At 40.3% G+C, this 17,922-nt stretch overlaps 1 protein-coding gene across 1 annotated transcript in view; it reads left to right on the forward strand.

Moving 5' to 3' along the window:
• The window catches only part of LOC128684076 (uncharacterized), a 57,952-nt gene extending 40,535 nt beyond the window's left edge, over positions 1 to 17,417 (forward strand). Inside the window, exons 10-12 of the mRNA XM_070093189.1 lie at positions 1,270 to 1,499; positions 15,897 to 16,070; positions 16,295 to 17,417. Of these exons, the coding sequence (XP_069949290.1) occupies positions 1,270 to 1,499; positions 15,897 to 16,070; positions 16,295 to 16,783 (893 nt within the window). The 3' untranslated portion in view covers positions 16,784 to 17,417. The remainder of the gene's footprint in view (positions 1 to 1,269; positions 1,500 to 15,896; positions 16,071 to 16,294) is intronic.
• The last annotated feature ends 505 nt before the right edge of the window (positions 17,418 to 17,922 follow it).

The following is a 17,922-nucleotide window of genomic DNA, read 5'->3' on the forward strand; positions in this document are numbered from 1 at the left end:
TGTGCTACACTGAGATGAGTGAAAGAATTTTATAAGTAATTAGGTTTCCCCAAAGACTCAGGTCTCTGTATCCCTCACCTTTCTCATTAGGTATCCCCAGAGATTTGGGTCTATCTACCCTCATCTTTCTTATTAGGTATCCCCAGAGATTCAGATTTGGTTGGCTCTTTAATAGGGTTTAAAAGCGCTGTATAGCCCTTGTGGCTTAGCGCTTCTTTTTGATTATCATAATAATAATAATAATAATAATAATAATAATAATAATAATAATAATAATAATAATAAATTTAATATGGTTTAAAGCCTATCAACTACACTAAGGTCATTAAGACTGCGTGGTAACCTTTTCACCACCTGACAAGAATACTTTGCGCCCTATAATGGAAATTACAATAAGCTCAGAATATACATGCTGGTAGAAACAAGTCTCTTGGTAACTACCTTCTAGATAGATATAAATTTTTGAAAGAGGTGGAGGGATCAACCAGTGGAAGGCCTCGGGCAGATGACCAAAAAGTCCGGTGGAGGGTTGTCGTATGACTGAAACCCGTGTCGGGAAACAAATGTTCTGTTTTTTGAAGAATCCTACCTAGCCTAACACCTCTGTGTGTGTATCCCTCCTCCAGGATCTCTCTAACACTCGTCTTATTTTTATAAGTGTCAGCAAACGACCACTCCTCCTCGTATGTCTGTCCGCATGGATGTACTGACAGCTTACTTCATTTCCTGTTTAATAAACTTAGTATTTTTGGGGGTAGTGTGTTAAAAGTAAAGTTAAGTAACGTTTCTGATACTTTTTAACCTTCAAAGTTCTTTTCTTTTTTTTTTTTAAACAGGGTATGGGTGATGTTTTCTGCCGACACTTTAGATATATGTACGGGGGCGACATACTTACTAGCAGCTGTATATACTTGTAACTTTCTTGATAAAGGATTCCATTATAACTGGATCTCTGTCTCTTTGCCAAGGCATTAGACCTGACTAATTAACATACTGAAAGTGGAAAACCTACCACAGGAGAGATGAACATGCAGCAGACACAGACATAACAAACTGAGTGTGATGAACCTACCACAGGAGAGGCGAACATGCAGCAGACGCAGACATGACAAACTAACTGAGCGTGATGAACCTACCACAGGAGAGGTGAACATGCAGCAGACGCAGACATGACAAACTAACTGAGCGTGATGAACCTACCACAGGAGAGGTGAACATGCAGCAGACGCAGACATGACAAACTAACTGAGCGTGATGAACCTACCACAGGAGAGGTGAACATGGAGAGGACACACAAGGGAGAGCAGGAGTTCTCCAGCATGCAAGTGGAGGTGAAATTCATCCGTCGCTACAACTTCTACCTACTCACCCTCTACATCCCCACCACCCTTCTCATCTTCATCGCCTACGCCACCTTCTTCTTCAACCCTGATGACTTCAACTCCCGTATCACAGTGGCCATCACCTCCCTCCTGGTGCTCACCTCCCTCTTCACACAGGTATACCACTGGAGTGTTTTCTCCGTATGCTTTACACATTTTGTCTTATTTACTTTTCTCTACCTTCATATACACTGCATAAATAACCACACACAGGAAACAAACTTATGACGACGTTTCGGTCCGACTTGAACCATTAGCCAGTCACACAGAGAATCATGATATTAACTGATTGATTCGTCAGGAACTGCATCTTGATGAACACTGAGGATCTCGGATCTGAGGTTGATAGTTACGGCGTCTTAACCTGTGGTAGATTCGATTATTACGGAGTATTGTATTAAAAAATTTATATATAAAATAACGCTCCATATATAAGGTCATTTTCTGTGTAGTATACTGAAAGTGGACGTGTATTATTCCCTGAAAGTGAACGCATTTTATTCCTGTCAGTCAGTGTGGAGAAATTTTCTCCAGGAGGGGGGTATCAGCCCCCTTCAGCCCTTTCAGCCCCTTCAGCCCTTTCAGCCCTTTCAGCCCTGAGGGGCCAAGCCCTCTCAGAAGGGGCGAGCATCTTGTTTACTGCTAGAGTGAGTAATTGATCACAGATGCTATGCCACGTAGTCAAGTGACCTCTGCTCCTTGCAGCGGTGTTGCAAAGTGTATTTTTATAAGAGACAGTACATCTCTTACTTAGCAGGACAATTAAGGAAAATCCTGCTCCCACTTTATTACCATAGTAAAGATAGTGTACATTGTTGTCTATGCTTAAGACAGCAAGAAACAAACATTCTGCTTTGCTTCATCGAGGAGGTGACAAGGATGCAAGGTACTAGGTCAGCGTTTTTTTTTTTTTTGTGTATTAGGGCGAGACTATCTTTGACTCTAGTGAGAGTGACACTGATGCCAGGATAACTAGCAAAGAACACTGATCTGTGCGTTAGTGTGAACAAAGTGTCTCAAACACAATAAGTAAGTAAGTAAGTAAGTAAGTTTATTCAGGTATACACAAATACAGTTACATAGAATTATCATACATAGCAGCATATGTGTAGAGAACCTAGGATAACCCAAAAAAGTCAGACAGCTTCTCTTGTGATACATTGTGAACAATAAAGACAAATCTTGTGGAACATAGTGTACCAGTGTGCGTTTCCTAGACAATGGAAGACGTGGACATCCAAGGACACTTCAGCTTCTATCAAGTCACCGATACCTGTCGAAGGTGTTGAGAACACCATAGCTCACGTTACATAGAGCAAGGTATGTTACGAATTTCTTGTAGATCGGGGGATTGCGCAATTCTTGAGTCACAAGGAGTTTGTAATCAACCTATAATCGGCAGTAAGGTGTGGACTTTTGAGTCCAAACAAGTGAAATGAAATATGCTGACATAATATGCTGACATAACACCCCCTAGGGGTAATTTATACTTACAAATTGTATCTCTTGACAGCCCAATGTTGTGATGGTTTCGACAGCTTCTAGACCTCGTCTGCAGGGGCGGCTGTGTAGACGATTTGCTGTCATTTATCAGCTAAGTGTTCATTATATATAGTTATAATTTAAACACAGCAGGTAAGGCCAAAATCTTTAACAGAATTTGGTCGTGCTCGAACCAGATAAAGACCACACTGTGGTCCAAATATGTTGTACTACAGTGTACAAATAACCTATGAGCCAAGGTCCTTCGAAAAAAGCTGTAAAACTAGCGTTTTACAATATAAATCAGTATAAATGAGTCCCTCCAGACTCAATCACAGAGAATGGGCAGCCAAAAGAAAACGGGCGCTCACCCAGCGTTCACCCAAAAGAAAACGGGCGCTCACCCAGCGTTCACCCAAAAGAAAACGGGCGCTCACCCAGCGGACACCCAAAGAAAACGGGAGCTGGGTGACTCACCCACACCCTGCACCCACTGCTCCAATCTCGAGAAATTGCTGATTAAGACAACAACCCAAGTGATGTTGTTTGTCTGAGTGTATATATACACATAGTGTTTATAATGTTTATAGACAGAAATTAAGAGACAAGATTGTGTTAAAGTTTGTTTCTTATAGATCTACCTGTTATATTAAAGGAACTTATATATAAAGTGAAAGCTTTCAAATATATATTAACAGTGAAATTTATATATGTGTAAGTAATATTCACGTGTGATTACAGTTATACAGTGACATTTATAGTGTATAGTGAATGAAGTGTATAACATCGTTATTTACGATTAATCATCGTGGGCAGGCTGACACAGCAAACTCGAGCCATAAACATCAGCCACATGTACTGTGTACCCTTCATGGTCATTGACCCTGAGGTTAAGCTTAGTGGGTCAGTAGTGTCTGACTCGATTATTGCTGACTTAAGCATAACAAAAACTCAGCTGTTTATAGCAGTACAGTGTTTTATAAACACTCTAAGTGTGGTGCTAGAATTTTCAGTATACCATTAAAATGGCTTGTTTGAAAACTCAGTTTCAGTCTTTACAGACTAAGATTACGCAATTAGAAAATCTAATTTCAGTCTGTATAGGATTAACTCAAGATACAAACATAGATTTTGATGATCTTGAGGTCAAATTTGAATTATTTACGCAACGTATGGAAATAATTAATTCAGACTATACACATTATGAAAATAAATTTCTTGAATCAGATCCATCTGAGGATGAAATTAAAAATGTTTTGGATACATTTAGTGATCAACAATTAAGGTGGACAGGAGTACAGGCTATCTGCCGCAAAACTCTATCACAGAGACCTACTGTAACTAGTGGTCAAACACCTGTTACACCTGTAACAACAACAAGTGTCCTATTACCAAGCTTACCTACATTGTCATTACGTATTTTCCAAGGTCATAATTATGAAGAATTCATTAGTGGTTTTCAATCCATAGTAAATTCACGAACTGACATAGATGAGATTGCTAAGTTCAATTACCTTAAATGTCTTGTGAAGGGAGAACCCTATGAACTGATTAAGTCATTTCCGGTGGTTAAAGGCAATTATCAAATAGCCTTACGTGTCTTAGCAGACAATTACTTCGAAGCTGACAAGGCTAGAGTTAGACATGCAGTCTTAATATCAAGCTTGAAGCCACCCAAACATTGTTTTTCAGACTTACAGGCATTTAGAATTACATTAGACAATAGTCTTAGATCTCTAGATGCTAAATATGACCTAAGACAATGTGATTGGTTTATCAGTGGTATTGTACAAGATAAGTTGTCACCACAAACTATTGAACGATTAAATATTATGTTCAATAAATGCTATTTCACTTGTGAGGAAATTAGCAATGGTTTACAAACAATAGTTTTATGCATGCAAGCAACGAGCCAAGATGAAAAATCCTCAAATCTGGTGGATAACAAACCTTCAACTCGGTATAAAAAGAGTATAACTACTCCCACTAAACCACATAATGGGAAATCCCATATAGGCATTTATCAAGCTGTGAATACAACAGACAGTAAACAGACTGTCATACATAAACGTACTCCAAAATGTGCACTTTGTGACGGAACACATTGGGCACAGTATTGTAGTCAATACACATCAATGGAGGCACGTAAACAACGTGTTCATCAGCTGAAAAGATGCATCAAGTGTTTAGGTGAACACAAGGGAGGGAAATGCTCACTGAAGAAGTGTTTTAAATGCAAGGGTATGCATCATACAGCATTATGCCCAAATACTTTTGCTGAACAGCAGCAGACTTCCACAGAATCAGGAAGTCAACAAGCAACAGCATTAAATGTGAGAGATAAGTTTAAAGCAACTGCTCTCCCGATAGCTCGAGTTGAGTTATCTAATAAATTACACAAAACCAATGTGCTAACACTATTTGATCAAGGCTCACAAAGGTCCTTCATAAGAAGAACAGTGCTACAGAAACTGAATAAACAACCCTATGCCAAAATACAGTTAGATATAGCTGGTTTTTTCCACAATTCTGGTAAACAGATATGACCTAGTCAGAATCACTGTTGGTCTAGGAAACAGGAAAAAGACAGTAGAAGCTGTGGTAGTAGATGATTTGCCTAAATCTGTGCAGATCCAGGGATTAAAAGAAACAGTTGCAGCACTGAAAGCAGCTAAGGTCAAGTTAGCCTGTCCTGACATACAGACGGACACAATTAGTCCAATTGATTTAATCATAGGAAGTGATTATTATCACTGTTTTGTGCAAAATATAGTAAGTAAACATGATGTTCACTTGCTGAAAACAGCAGGAGGCCACATGATATGTGGTCCCATTGCCTCTCAAAGTGGGAAAGAAGCTGATATTGATTCAGTGGAAAATGTACTAGTTACGAGAATAACCGCTGATCATGTACCACAGCAAAAATTATCATTACTGGAAGAAATGAATGAACCAGTTGATAAGTTGTGGGATTTAGATGCGATAGGTATTGATGTAAATAAACCAAGCCCACAAGTCTCAGACTTATAACCAATATTTGGACACTGTCAAATATAAAGATGGACAGTATTGGGTTAGGTTACCATGGAAATTAAATCCACCACATCTGCCTAGCAATTATCGCATGGCTTTCGGACAGATAACATAAGAACATAAGAAAGGAGGAACACTGCAGCAGGCCTGTTGGCCCATACTAGGCAGGTCCTTTACAATTCATCCCACTAACAAACATTTGACCAACCCAACTTTCAATGCCACCCAAGAAACAAGCTCCGATGTGCAAGTCCCACTCAAATCCAACCCCTCCCACTCATGTACTTATCCAACCTAAATTTGAAACTACCCAAAGTCCTAGCCTCAATAACCCAACTAGGTAGACTGTTCCACTCATCAACTACCCTATTTCCAAACCAATACTTTCCTATGTCCTTTCTAAATCTAAACTTATCTAATTTAAATCCATTACTGCGGGTTCTCTCTTGGAGAGATATCCTCAAGACCTTGTTAATATCCCCTTTATTAATACCTATCTTCCACTTATACACTTCGATCAGGTCTCCCCTCATTCTTCGTCTAACAAGTGAATGTAACTTAAGAGTCTTCAATCTTTCTTCATAAGGAAGATTTCTAATGCTATGTATTAATTTAGTCATCCTACGCTGAATGTTTTCTAACGAATTTATGTCCATTCTGTAATATGGAGACCAGAATTGAGCTGCATAATCTAGGTGAGGCCTTACTAATGATGTATAAAGCTGCAGTATGACTTCTGGACTTCTGTTGCTTACACTTCTTGATATAAATCCCAGTAATCTATTTGCCTTATTACGTACGCTTAGGCATTGCTGTCTTGGTTTAAGGTTGCTGCTTACAATAACCCCCAAGTCCTTTTCGCAATCTGTATGGCTAAGTTCTATATTATTTAACTTATAAGTGCTAGGGTTATGGACACTCCCGAGCTTCAGAGCCTTGCATTTATCTACACTGAACCGCATCTGCCACTTTTCTGACCAAGAGTAGAGTTTGTCTAAATCCTTCTGAAGTTCCCTAACATCTACGTTTGAATCAATTATCCTACCTATCTTCGTGTCATCGGTGAATTTGCTCATATCACTAGTAATTCCTTCATCAAGATCATTGATATATATTATAAACAACAACGGGCCCAAGACTGATCCCTGTGGAACGCCACTTGTTACTGATCCCCACTCAGATTTAACCCCATTTATGGACACTCTCTGCTTCCTGTCTGTGAGCCATGATTCGATCCACGAGAGCACTCTTCCCCCAATGCCATGAGCTGCTACTTTCTTCAACAGTCTTTGGTGCGGAACTCTATCAAATGCCTTACTAAAATCTAAGTAAATAATATCAAATTCTTTATCGTGGTCAACAGCCTCAAAAGCTTTACTGAAGAAAGTTAATAAATTAGTTAGACAAGAGCGGCCTCTTGTGAATCCATGCTGAGTATCATTAATCAAGCTATGCTTATCGAGATGGCTTCTTATAATCTGAGCTATAATTGACTCTAGTAATTTGCCTACAATTGAGGTCAGGCTTATTGGGCGGTAATTTGACGGTAACGACTTGTCCCCTGTTTTAAAAATAGGAATTACATTAGCCATCTTCCACATATCAGACACTACACCTGTTTGAAGAGATAAATTAAAAATATTAGTTAATGGTTCACAGACTTCCATTTTGCATTCCTTTAGAACCCTTGAAAAAACCTCATCAGGACCCGGTGACTTATTTTGCTTCAGTCGGTCTATCTGCTTCACAACCATTTCACTAGTGACTGTGATGTTACATAATTTATCTTCTTCTGGCCCACTATAAAAATTAATTACCGGAATATTATTAGTTTCTTCCTGTGTAAAAACCGAGAGAAAATAATTATTTAAAATCGAGCACATTTCATTCTCTTTGTCAGTAAGATGCCCATAGTTATTTTTAAGGGGACCTATCTTATCTCTGACTTTTGTTCTATATACCAGGAAAAAACTTTTTGGGTTAGTTTTAGAATCCCTAGCAACTTTAATTTCATAGTCCCTTTTAGCTTTTCTTATCCCCTTTTTAATATCCCTCTTAATGTCAATATACTGATTCATAAGATGACCCTCGCCTCTTTTGATACGCCTATAAATTCCTTTCTTATGCCCTAGTAGATATTTCAGCCTATTATTCATCCATTTTGGGTCATTTCTATTTGATCTAATTTCTTTATAAGGGATAAATGTTCTTTGAGCAGCATGTATTGTGTTCAGAAAACTGTCATATTGATAGCTCTCTTCGTTACCCCAGTCAACAGATGATAAGTGTTCTCTAAGCCCATCGTAATCTGCTAAGCAAAAATCTGGGACTGTTACTGAGTTATCCCTACTATCATACTTCCATTCAATTCTAAATGTAATTGATTTGTGGTCGCTAGCACCCAGTTGCTCTGAAACTTCTAAATTATTAACAAGGGATTCATTGTTTGCCAGAACTAAGTCAAGCAGGTTATTACCCCTTGTAGGTTCTGTCACAAACTGCTTCAAAAAACAATCCTGAACTACTTCTAAGAAGTCGTATGATTCTAAATTCCCAGTCAAGAAATTCCAATCAATATGACTAAAGTTAAAGTCTCCTAGAATTACTACATTATCGTGCCTTGTGGCCCTAACAATTTCCTCCCATAGTAGTCTTCCCTGGTCCCTATCTAAATTTGGGGGACGGTATATCACACCTAAATTTAATTTTTCATGCCCCTCTGAAAATTCTATCCAAACAGACTCTGTATGTGTTACTTCAGACTTAATACTCGTTTTAATGCAACAGTTCAAGCGATCTCGGACATACAATGCCACCCCACCCCCCTTCCCGATACTTCTATCTACTTGGAACAATTTGAAACCCTGAATGTGACTTTTTGCAGGCATGTCCCTACTTTTTGAATTAAACCACGTCTCAGTAATGGCAAATACATCTATGTTACCTGCACTAGCAACTAGTCTCAACTCGTCCATCTTATTCCTAGCACTGCGACTATTTGTGTAATATATACTTAAGGACCCTCCTTTCTCTTTATCATTCCTGCTCCTTTCTGTTATTCCACTAAACCTAATACTGTCCTTGTCAATTAGTGCCACTGGCTTTCCGATATCCACCTCATTTTGCCTATTACTAGTTCTCCTAGTACTCATATTACTACCCTGAGACTTCACAGTTTTCCCGCAAAAACCCATACCACTAACTATTCCTAGTTTAAAGACCTAACAGCTCCCTCCACTGCGTTGGCCAGTGCTCCCACCCCACACCTAGATAAGTGAACCCCATCCCTGGCATACATGTCATTTCTGCCATAGAAGAGGTCCCAGTTGTCAATGAATGTTACCGCATTTTCCTTACAGTATTTGTCCAGCCAGCAATTGACACCAATTACTCTGGACAACCATTCATTTCCAACTCCTCTCCTTGGCAAAATGCCACATATGACAGGTTTCCCACCCTTCCTCCTAATTATCTCTATTGCTGACCTATACCTGCTAATCAGGTCCTCACTCCTACATCTGCCAACATCGTTGCCTCCAGCACTGAGACAGATAATAGGATTGCTCCCATTACCTCTCATGATGTCATCCAGACGGCTAACAATATCCTTCATCCCTGCCCCAGGAAAACACACTCTCTGCCCCCTACTCCTGTCCTTCAAGCAGAATGCCCTATCCATGTACCTAATCTGGCTATCCCCAACAACAACAATGTTTTTACCTTCCTTTGCGTCGTCCGTCGTGATGCTCCGAGTAGTCGACTCACATTCGCCAGGTAGCATTACACCACTTGTAGAATTCGTCAAGACGTTCTCGATGGTCTTCGTTGGGGTTTCTAGGGATGTCTCACTCACGTCTGCCAATGCTTCTTTGGTGCTCGTTGTGGCATTCCCAGTAGAACACTCACATTCGTCGGGTAGCACCGAGAATGGGTTGGAAGTTTCCACGGTAGTCTTCTGGTTTCTCGTTGTTTCTGCCTCTCCAACCGTTTTCTTGATCTTCAGCTTGGTTCCATGTTGCCCGGCCACTGACCAAGCTCCCCTCTTAACCTGGGGACTCACAACAGGAGGATTACTACGAATCCTCTTGTTCTCCTCCGTTAATCGCCGTATCTCCATCTTAGCAACTCTGAGCTCTTCTCTCAGCTGCTGGTAAAGTTGCTCAAGAGAGGGCATCCTGGTTCAGATTCACAGAGAGCACACAAACAGGTCTTCACAGAGCTAAGTACACGTCACCACTCAAAGCTAAGTACACGTCACCACAAGCTAAGTACACGTCACCACTGAGCTAAGTACACGTCACCACTGAGCTAAGTACACGTCACCACTGAGCTGAGTACACGTCACAAATACATGAGCTCAGGAAGAATCCAGAGCTACTGACTGTCTATGATAATATCATACAAGAACAGTTGGACAATAAATTCATTGAGGAAATAGTCGAAGATAAGTTGAAGACAAACGCTCATTATCTCCCGCACCATGGAGTCAGAAAAGATTCTGAAACCAATCCACTACGTTTTGTATATAATTGCAGCGCACGTGCAAATAAAGATGTAGCAAGTCTTAATGACTGTCTGATGACCGGACCCTCACTAACTGAGAAGCTTGGAGACGTGCTTGTGAAATTTCGCACAAACCCATATGCCTACACGGCTGATATTTCCAAAGCTTTCTTAAGAGTAGGACTACAAGAAATAGATAGAGATTATACTCGATTCTTGTGGCCTGAAAATCCACATGATCCTCAAAGTCCTGTGAAAACTTATCGTTTCAAATCAGTATTATTTGGTGCAACATCCTCTCCATTCTTATTAGAAGCTACTCTAAATACACATTTGAAGAAATCTGAAAGTCCCTTCAAAGAAATCTTAAAGAAAAGTTTCTATGTGGACAATCTTCAAGGTACTGTGAATAAAGAGGAGGATTTAAATCCTTATACAGAGAAGCTAACAAGGAGATGAAAGAAGCAAACATGCCTTTAAGGATGTGGAATACAAATTCAAAGCAATTAAGGGAACTTATCAAAGAAGATTTCCCTGAAACTGAAATTCCTGATTGCAACAATATGCTGGGACTTAATTGGAACACACAGGAAGATACTTTGAGTCTCAAAAGGATAAATAATAAATCATGCAGTACACTCACTAAACGTAGTTTACTGTCAGAGGTATCACAATGTTTTGATCCTCTAGGACTCGTCTCACCAATTACCATAAAGGGTAAAATGCTTATGCAAGATGCATGGAAACTCAAAATTGGATGGGATGAGAACTTGCCTCTAGAAATGAGTCAAGCATGGGATGAAATATCCAAGGAGTTTAAGCAACTTCATCAAATTACATTTCCCAGACAAATAGGTCAAGAGGGAAACAAGTACACATTACATGTGTTCTGTGATGCGTCAACCAGAGGTTATGGCGCTGTAGCTTACATGAGTAATGCTGAAGGAAGTACACTAATTACTTCAAAGGCCAGGGTCGCACCCTTGAAGGTCAGAACAGTACCACAATTGGAACTGACAGCACTCTATGTAGGTACAAAATTAGCTGTCTATCTCAACAAAGTACTTGATCATCTCACTATTGAGAAAACCGTGATCTGGAGTGATAATGAAGCAGTTCTCCAGTGGTTAAGAAATAATAAGAGTAAGCTGGTCTATGTACAGAACAGAGTAGCAGAAATAAAAGAGATGCAGAGAGATTATCTCTTTCTCCACGTCTCTACCCAAGAGAATCCAGCTGACATGTTGTCACGTGGTGTCCCACTCAAGAAATTTGTGGATAATAAATTATGGCTCCACGGACCGAACTGGCTCTCTAATGAAAATAACTGGCCTCAGCAAAAAGCTCACATTATGCCAGAAGAAACAGTCTGCTTGAACACAGCAGAAATAAGTTGTGTAAATACTGCAGCAGCCACAACAGAAATAGTCATTGATGGATCTAAATACTCATCTTTGGGGAAACTATTAAGAGTTACAGCTCTTGTCTTTGAATTCATTAAAGGAATAAAACCTGATTATGAATGTCTTGAACCCATTAAATACTGGGTGAAACTAATACAGAAAGACGTTTTCTCTACAGAATATAAATTTCTAGAAACACAAGATAAATCCCCAAAGAAACCTGTTATGATTAATTCTTTAGGACTTTATCTCGACTCAGAAAAGATTATAAGATGTCGAGGAAGAATTCATAATTCTTCACTACCTAAAGAAGCCATACATCCAATATTGATCCCCAAGAATCATTGGCTAACAAAACTGATTGTGCAAAACGCCCACAGTAACGTGTTACATGGTGGGGTAGCTGACACACTTTGTCATATACGACAATCCTACTGGATACCTCAAGGTCGACAAAGTGTGAAAAAACAAATAAAGGACTGTATTACTTGTCGTCACTACGATATGCGAGTATGTCAGTATCCAGGTCCACCTCCATATCCCTCTGAAAGAGTTTGTCATATCACTCCATTTGAGGTGACAGGTGTAGATTACACTGGACCAATAGTTTTAACCAAAACAGTTGACAAAGTTCCCATCAAGGTGTACATCTGTTTGTTCACTTGTGCTACAACTAGAGCAGTACATCTAGAAGTAGCCACTGACATGTCTGCTGAAACTTTTATCAAATTATTCAGAAGGTTTGCAGCCAGAAGGGCGTGTCCCAGACTGATGATTTCAGATAATGCAACGAACTTTGTTGCTGGTGCTGCTTATATAAGCAAGATCTTTGATCAACCAGAAGTACAACAGATGCTGAATCAACGCAGATGTCGTTGGAGATACATTCCTCCTAAATCTCCATGGCACGGCGGATTTTATGAAAGAATGATCGGCATTGTAAAACGTTGTTTAAGGAAGACTCTTCATCGTCATAGAATAGACTTAGAAGAATTCCGTACAGTTGTGACTGAAATAGAAAATAGAGTCAACAACAGACCTCTAACTTATGTTACCGATGATCTGGACAATTTAGAAGTGTTAAGTCCATCTCATTTACTACATGGCAGAAGGCTCGAACCTGTTCCTCCCATGAATGATAAAGAAATCATAGAGGATCCTACTTATTTCGAACCTGAGCAACTCAGACGTAAATTCAAACACCTTAATAAAGTGATTGAACGTTGGGAGAAAATTTGGCGAGAAGACTATCTCACCTCATTGAGAGAACACTTCTATGGAGCTGGTGTTCCTGAAAATCATAAGTCCTTAAGACCTGGTGACATAGTGATTATCGACAATGATGGTCCGAGGTCCCAATGGCCACTTGGAAAAATTGTGACCATATATCCTGATGCAAATGGAATCATCAGGACAGTTGATGTTTTAAGCAAAGGTGTAGTGAATGAGAGGACAATAAATAAACTAGTGCCGTTAGAATTACACAGTGTTGAAAACAAAATTAGTGATTCTCCAGAAACCACACAGACTAAAGCTGCTCAGAAAAGACAAGCAGCAGTGGTGGCGAGTGAGAAAATTAAATTAATGTTAAGTGATGAATAGTTCACCTGCAGCGAACCTCCGCCGCCCCCCAGTGTGGAGAAATTTTCTCCAGGAGGGGAGTATCAGCCCCCTTCAGCCCTTTCAGCCCCTTCAGCCCTTTCAGCCCTGAGGGGCCAAGCCCTCTCAGAAGGGGTGAGCATCTTGTTTACTGCTAGAGTGAGTAATTGATCACAGATGCTATGCCACGTAGTCAAGTGACCTCTGCTCCTTGCAGCGGTGTTGCAAAGTGTATTTTTATAAGAGACAGTACATCTCTTACTTAGCAGGACAATTAAGGAAAATCCTGCTCCCACTTTATTACCATAGTAAAGATAGTGTACATTGTTGTCTATGCTTAAGACAGCAAGAAACAAACATTCTGCTTTGCTTCATCGAGGAGGTGACAAGGATGCAAGGTACTAGGTCAGCGTTTTTTTTTTTTTTTGTGTATTAGGGCGAGACTATCTTTGACTCTAGTGAGAGTGACACTGACGCCAGGATAACTAGCAAAGAACACTGATCTGTGCGTTAGTGTGAACAAAGTGTCTCAAACACAATAAACATAAGAGAAGTGTGATCAGCTTCTCTTGTGATACATTGTGAACAATAAAGACAAATCTTGTGGAACATAGTGTACCAGTGTGCGTTTCCTAGACAATGGAAGACGTGGACATCCAAGGACACTTCAGCTTCTATCAAGTCACCGATACCTGTCGAAGGTGTTGAGAACACCATAGCTCACGTTACAAAGAGCAAGGTATGTTACGAATTTCTTGTAGATTGGGGGATTGCGCAATTCTTGAGTCACAAGGAGTTTGTAATCAACCTATAATCGGCAGTAAGGAGTAGGTATTTCGTCAGCCATCATCGAATGAAATATGCTGACATAACACCCCCTAGGGGTAATTTATACTTACAAATTGTATCTCTTGACAGCCCAATGTTGTGATGGTTTCGACAGCTTCTAGACCTCGTCTGCAGGGGCGGCTGTGTAGACGATTTGCTGTCATTTATCAGCTAAGTGTTCATTATATATAGTTATAATTTAAACACAGCAGGTAAGGCCAAAATCTTCAACAGTCAGACAGTGGCCAGGACAGGAGCAGACGAGAGGTGTTATTTAATTAAGTTCTCTCATGTTTATTTGTCAAGTCCTAGTATGCAGGGGCCTGTGTTTTGGAGAGTATTTAACGTTTCCACTGTAGGCTATGTAGCCTGTAGAAAGGGGGGGGGCTGTCATGGAGCCTCCTTATTCATAAATGTTCATTTATTTTGCTTAATTCATTAATAGCAGTGTGCTAGTGAGCTAATGTGAACTGGAGTGTGGTGCTTTTTTTGTAGATTGTAAGTTGTATATAAGCTACTATTAATATAGATACATTTTTATATAGGTGAGTTTTTGTTCTTCCTTTCTAATAATTAATTAATATAGTTTAATATATATGAGTACATGCTGGCCCAAGGTTCGCTGTGTTTTCCAGTGTAATTTTATAAGCCCTAGACAGCAGTGTGAGCAGCCATTACGAGCCAGGAACATTTTATTTAAGTTACGACATCAAAGTCCTAACATCGGTCTACTTTTGAAACTGTTCTACTATTTCTTTGCTAACACTCCACTCTCTGCCCCCTTTTGTTTCTCACTACCACTACTACCTTTCTAATGTCACCTCTGTCACTGTTGCACAACTTTTACTACTACTACTACTACTCCCTCCTCCCGTTCAGTCACTCCTGTCCCCTAGTTCCCTCTCATATATATTCTGGCTCACTTCCCTTCGAGCTTATGTGTGGCTAATTAATGCTCCAAATCGGACCGAAACGTCGTAATAGGTTTCAGTTTCCTATTCTAGGGTTATTTGTGTATTGTTCCAGTAAGGGTCATGTGTTTTTTTCTATTCTTTATAGACACTGTTGTTGTTGTTTGACATTTTTGCTGTTGCATTCTTTTTTGGTATGTTTTATTGCTACAGTCGAAGGAAATCACTAAACCCGGTGTGGGGGTAATAAGGGCTGGATCCAATTCCCTGGATCTAGAGCCCTCCTCACCATCAAGGAGCCATCCCCTTAAGGGAACTATTACGTAGAATGGCTTCAATATCCTTCTAATTTATCTTAGACAATAAGCAAAAGACAGAGTGGGTAGAGACGGAGGATCGAGCCTCAACCACTGGTCACGCTGAATGACGGCTTTAAGGCTCATTAAAATATAATATTTATAGTCTAATGTATCGTATACCTTCGATTTCCTTCTTGAAAGGAAAAAAATGGTAGCCTAGTGGATAGACGGGAAGAGAAGATTGGTAGGCTTGTGGATAGACGGGAAAAGAAAAGAGGTAGGATTGTTGATGGACGGGAAGAGAGAACTGGTAGGCTTGTGGATAGACAGGATGAGAGAATTGGTAGATTTGTGGATAGACACTGAAAAATACAAGAAAAGTAACATTTTCTTTGTATTTTTTTTAGCTAGTGCTCTGAAATGCTTTCTTATTGCATTTTTAAGACGTTTTCACAGACGTCGAACGCCCTGCCCAAGACGTCTTACTTCAAGCTGATCGATGTCTGGCTCTTCTTTTCCATCGTCATCATCTTCTTGGTCATCTTACTGCAGACCCTTGTCAACTTCTCCAAACCTGCTGCCACACCTCGCACACATGTCACACACCATCCATGGCTCACCAGGCTTGCAGTGAGTCTTTGTGAATGTTGTAAAGTGCGTGCGTGTGTGTGTGTGTGTGTGTGTGTGTGTGTGTGTGTGTGTGTGTGTGTGTGTGTGTGTGTGTGTGTGTGTGTGTGTGTGTGTGTGTGTGTGTGTGTGTGTGTGTGTGTGTGTGTGTGTGTGTACAACGAAAATAAAGTGAGTCGCCATCGGTAATGTATGGTGTGGAAAACTAATAAGGTTGAATCTTGCAGAGCAAATTGATGTACGGGTCTACGAGGCCACTACAAGTATCAACCACGGTCGCCACAAGACCTGAAGGAGGGGAGGAGGTGACATCCCTCAGACGGGACCACAACGACCAGACGACAACATACGACCAGGAGAGTGACACCGTCCTTAGCTACACCAAAAACGACTCTTCCGGCATCCCGCAAACTCGCCCCTATTTCCATAAGAGGGAGACCACCCGTTTCGAACGCCCAAGCTTGCGTCAGCGAGACAGGCAGGTGGAAGACAGACGCAAAACAGACGCGGAGAACAGCCTAGGTCATAGGGAACGACAGCAGCGCTCTATATTTGGATCTTGGTTTACTGCGGACACTCAGAACGGTGTCAACATGTCCCTGATGGTGAAGAGCAGGGTGCTACTTCCCATCATCTTCGTGGTGTTCAATATGTGCTACTGGGGCATAGCCTTCAGTAGCAGCAACGCCAGCTCTGCTGGAACGAAACAGATTTAGCATTTATAGCTAATGAACTCATAATGGGATAATTGGTGATATTCTCATTACTCTATTGAAATATCCCAGCCTATCCTGACAGATTGCATTATCATATGCATGTAACTCATCCTATATGAAGGAATTTGACTGGAAACATAGCTAAGTTTTTGTCCCGCAATGTCAATATCACGCAGAATTGGATAGTCGCACACTGCGGATGTTCGCACAACGTAACTATCACATGAAATAGGCTAGATATTCACTGCGTATGTTGCGATAACTGTCAGATAGAAATGAGAAGCCGCAAACTTCAGGTGAATCCAAACTTGTTCATAAAAAATAAATGGTATGGTTGCATGTCCCACAAACCTCGGCCTCTCTACCTCAGTTCAAGCAAAAATAAAGAGTACAAATCATGGCATACATTTCTAATGCCGTTAAATGTCAGCTTTGAAAAAATTAATCGAATCAGAAGAAACATTCACAAATTATCGCATGGAAACTAGTGTCCCGTTTAAATATTATTTGTTAATAAAAATTACAAAATTGGCACTACATTGCCCTTGTAAAATGAAACCGCTTGTGCGATTTAAGAATTTTCATGAAAATGACTCCTTCCCTTTTTCCACACCTTCAATAAACAAGTTTGAGTTGGTGTTTGATTATTATTATTATTATTACAATCAAGGGGGAAGCGCTAAACCCGGAGGATTATACAGCGCCTGGGGGGGGATGTGGAAGGCATTCAGGCTTAATTTGGGGAACTGGAGCACAGATCCAATTCCCTAAATCAAGAGCCCCTCACCAACATCAAGGAACCTTCCTTGAGGGGAGTTGGTGTTTGAAATGACTATTCATTGGCCAAACTCAGTAGTAGACGTAAACAAGCAGTTTGGGCAGAGTTGACTGGTTACTTTAGTACTTTTATTATGCATCACTTATACCTGAGGGTGTGGTCAAAATATTACAGAGGCCCATAACGGGTCCAGGAACTGAGCACCTATGTAATGGTAGCCAAGCAAGTTACAATGGTAATGAGCTACTTGCAATTTTTTTGTTTTATCTTATGTGGCAGGTTGTGGATGCTGCTGTTTTGAAATTTTGTAAAGTCACATAAGACCATAAAAAGGAACACTACAGCAGCCTAGTTTTTTAAA

This window comes from Cherax quadricarinatus, chromosome 3, assembly GCF_038502225.1.
Source record: "Cherax quadricarinatus isolate ZL_2023a chromosome 3, ASM3850222v1, whole genome shotgun sequence".
Classification (NCBI taxonomy): Eukaryota; Metazoa; Arthropoda; class Malacostraca; order Decapoda; family Parastacidae; genus Cherax; species Cherax quadricarinatus.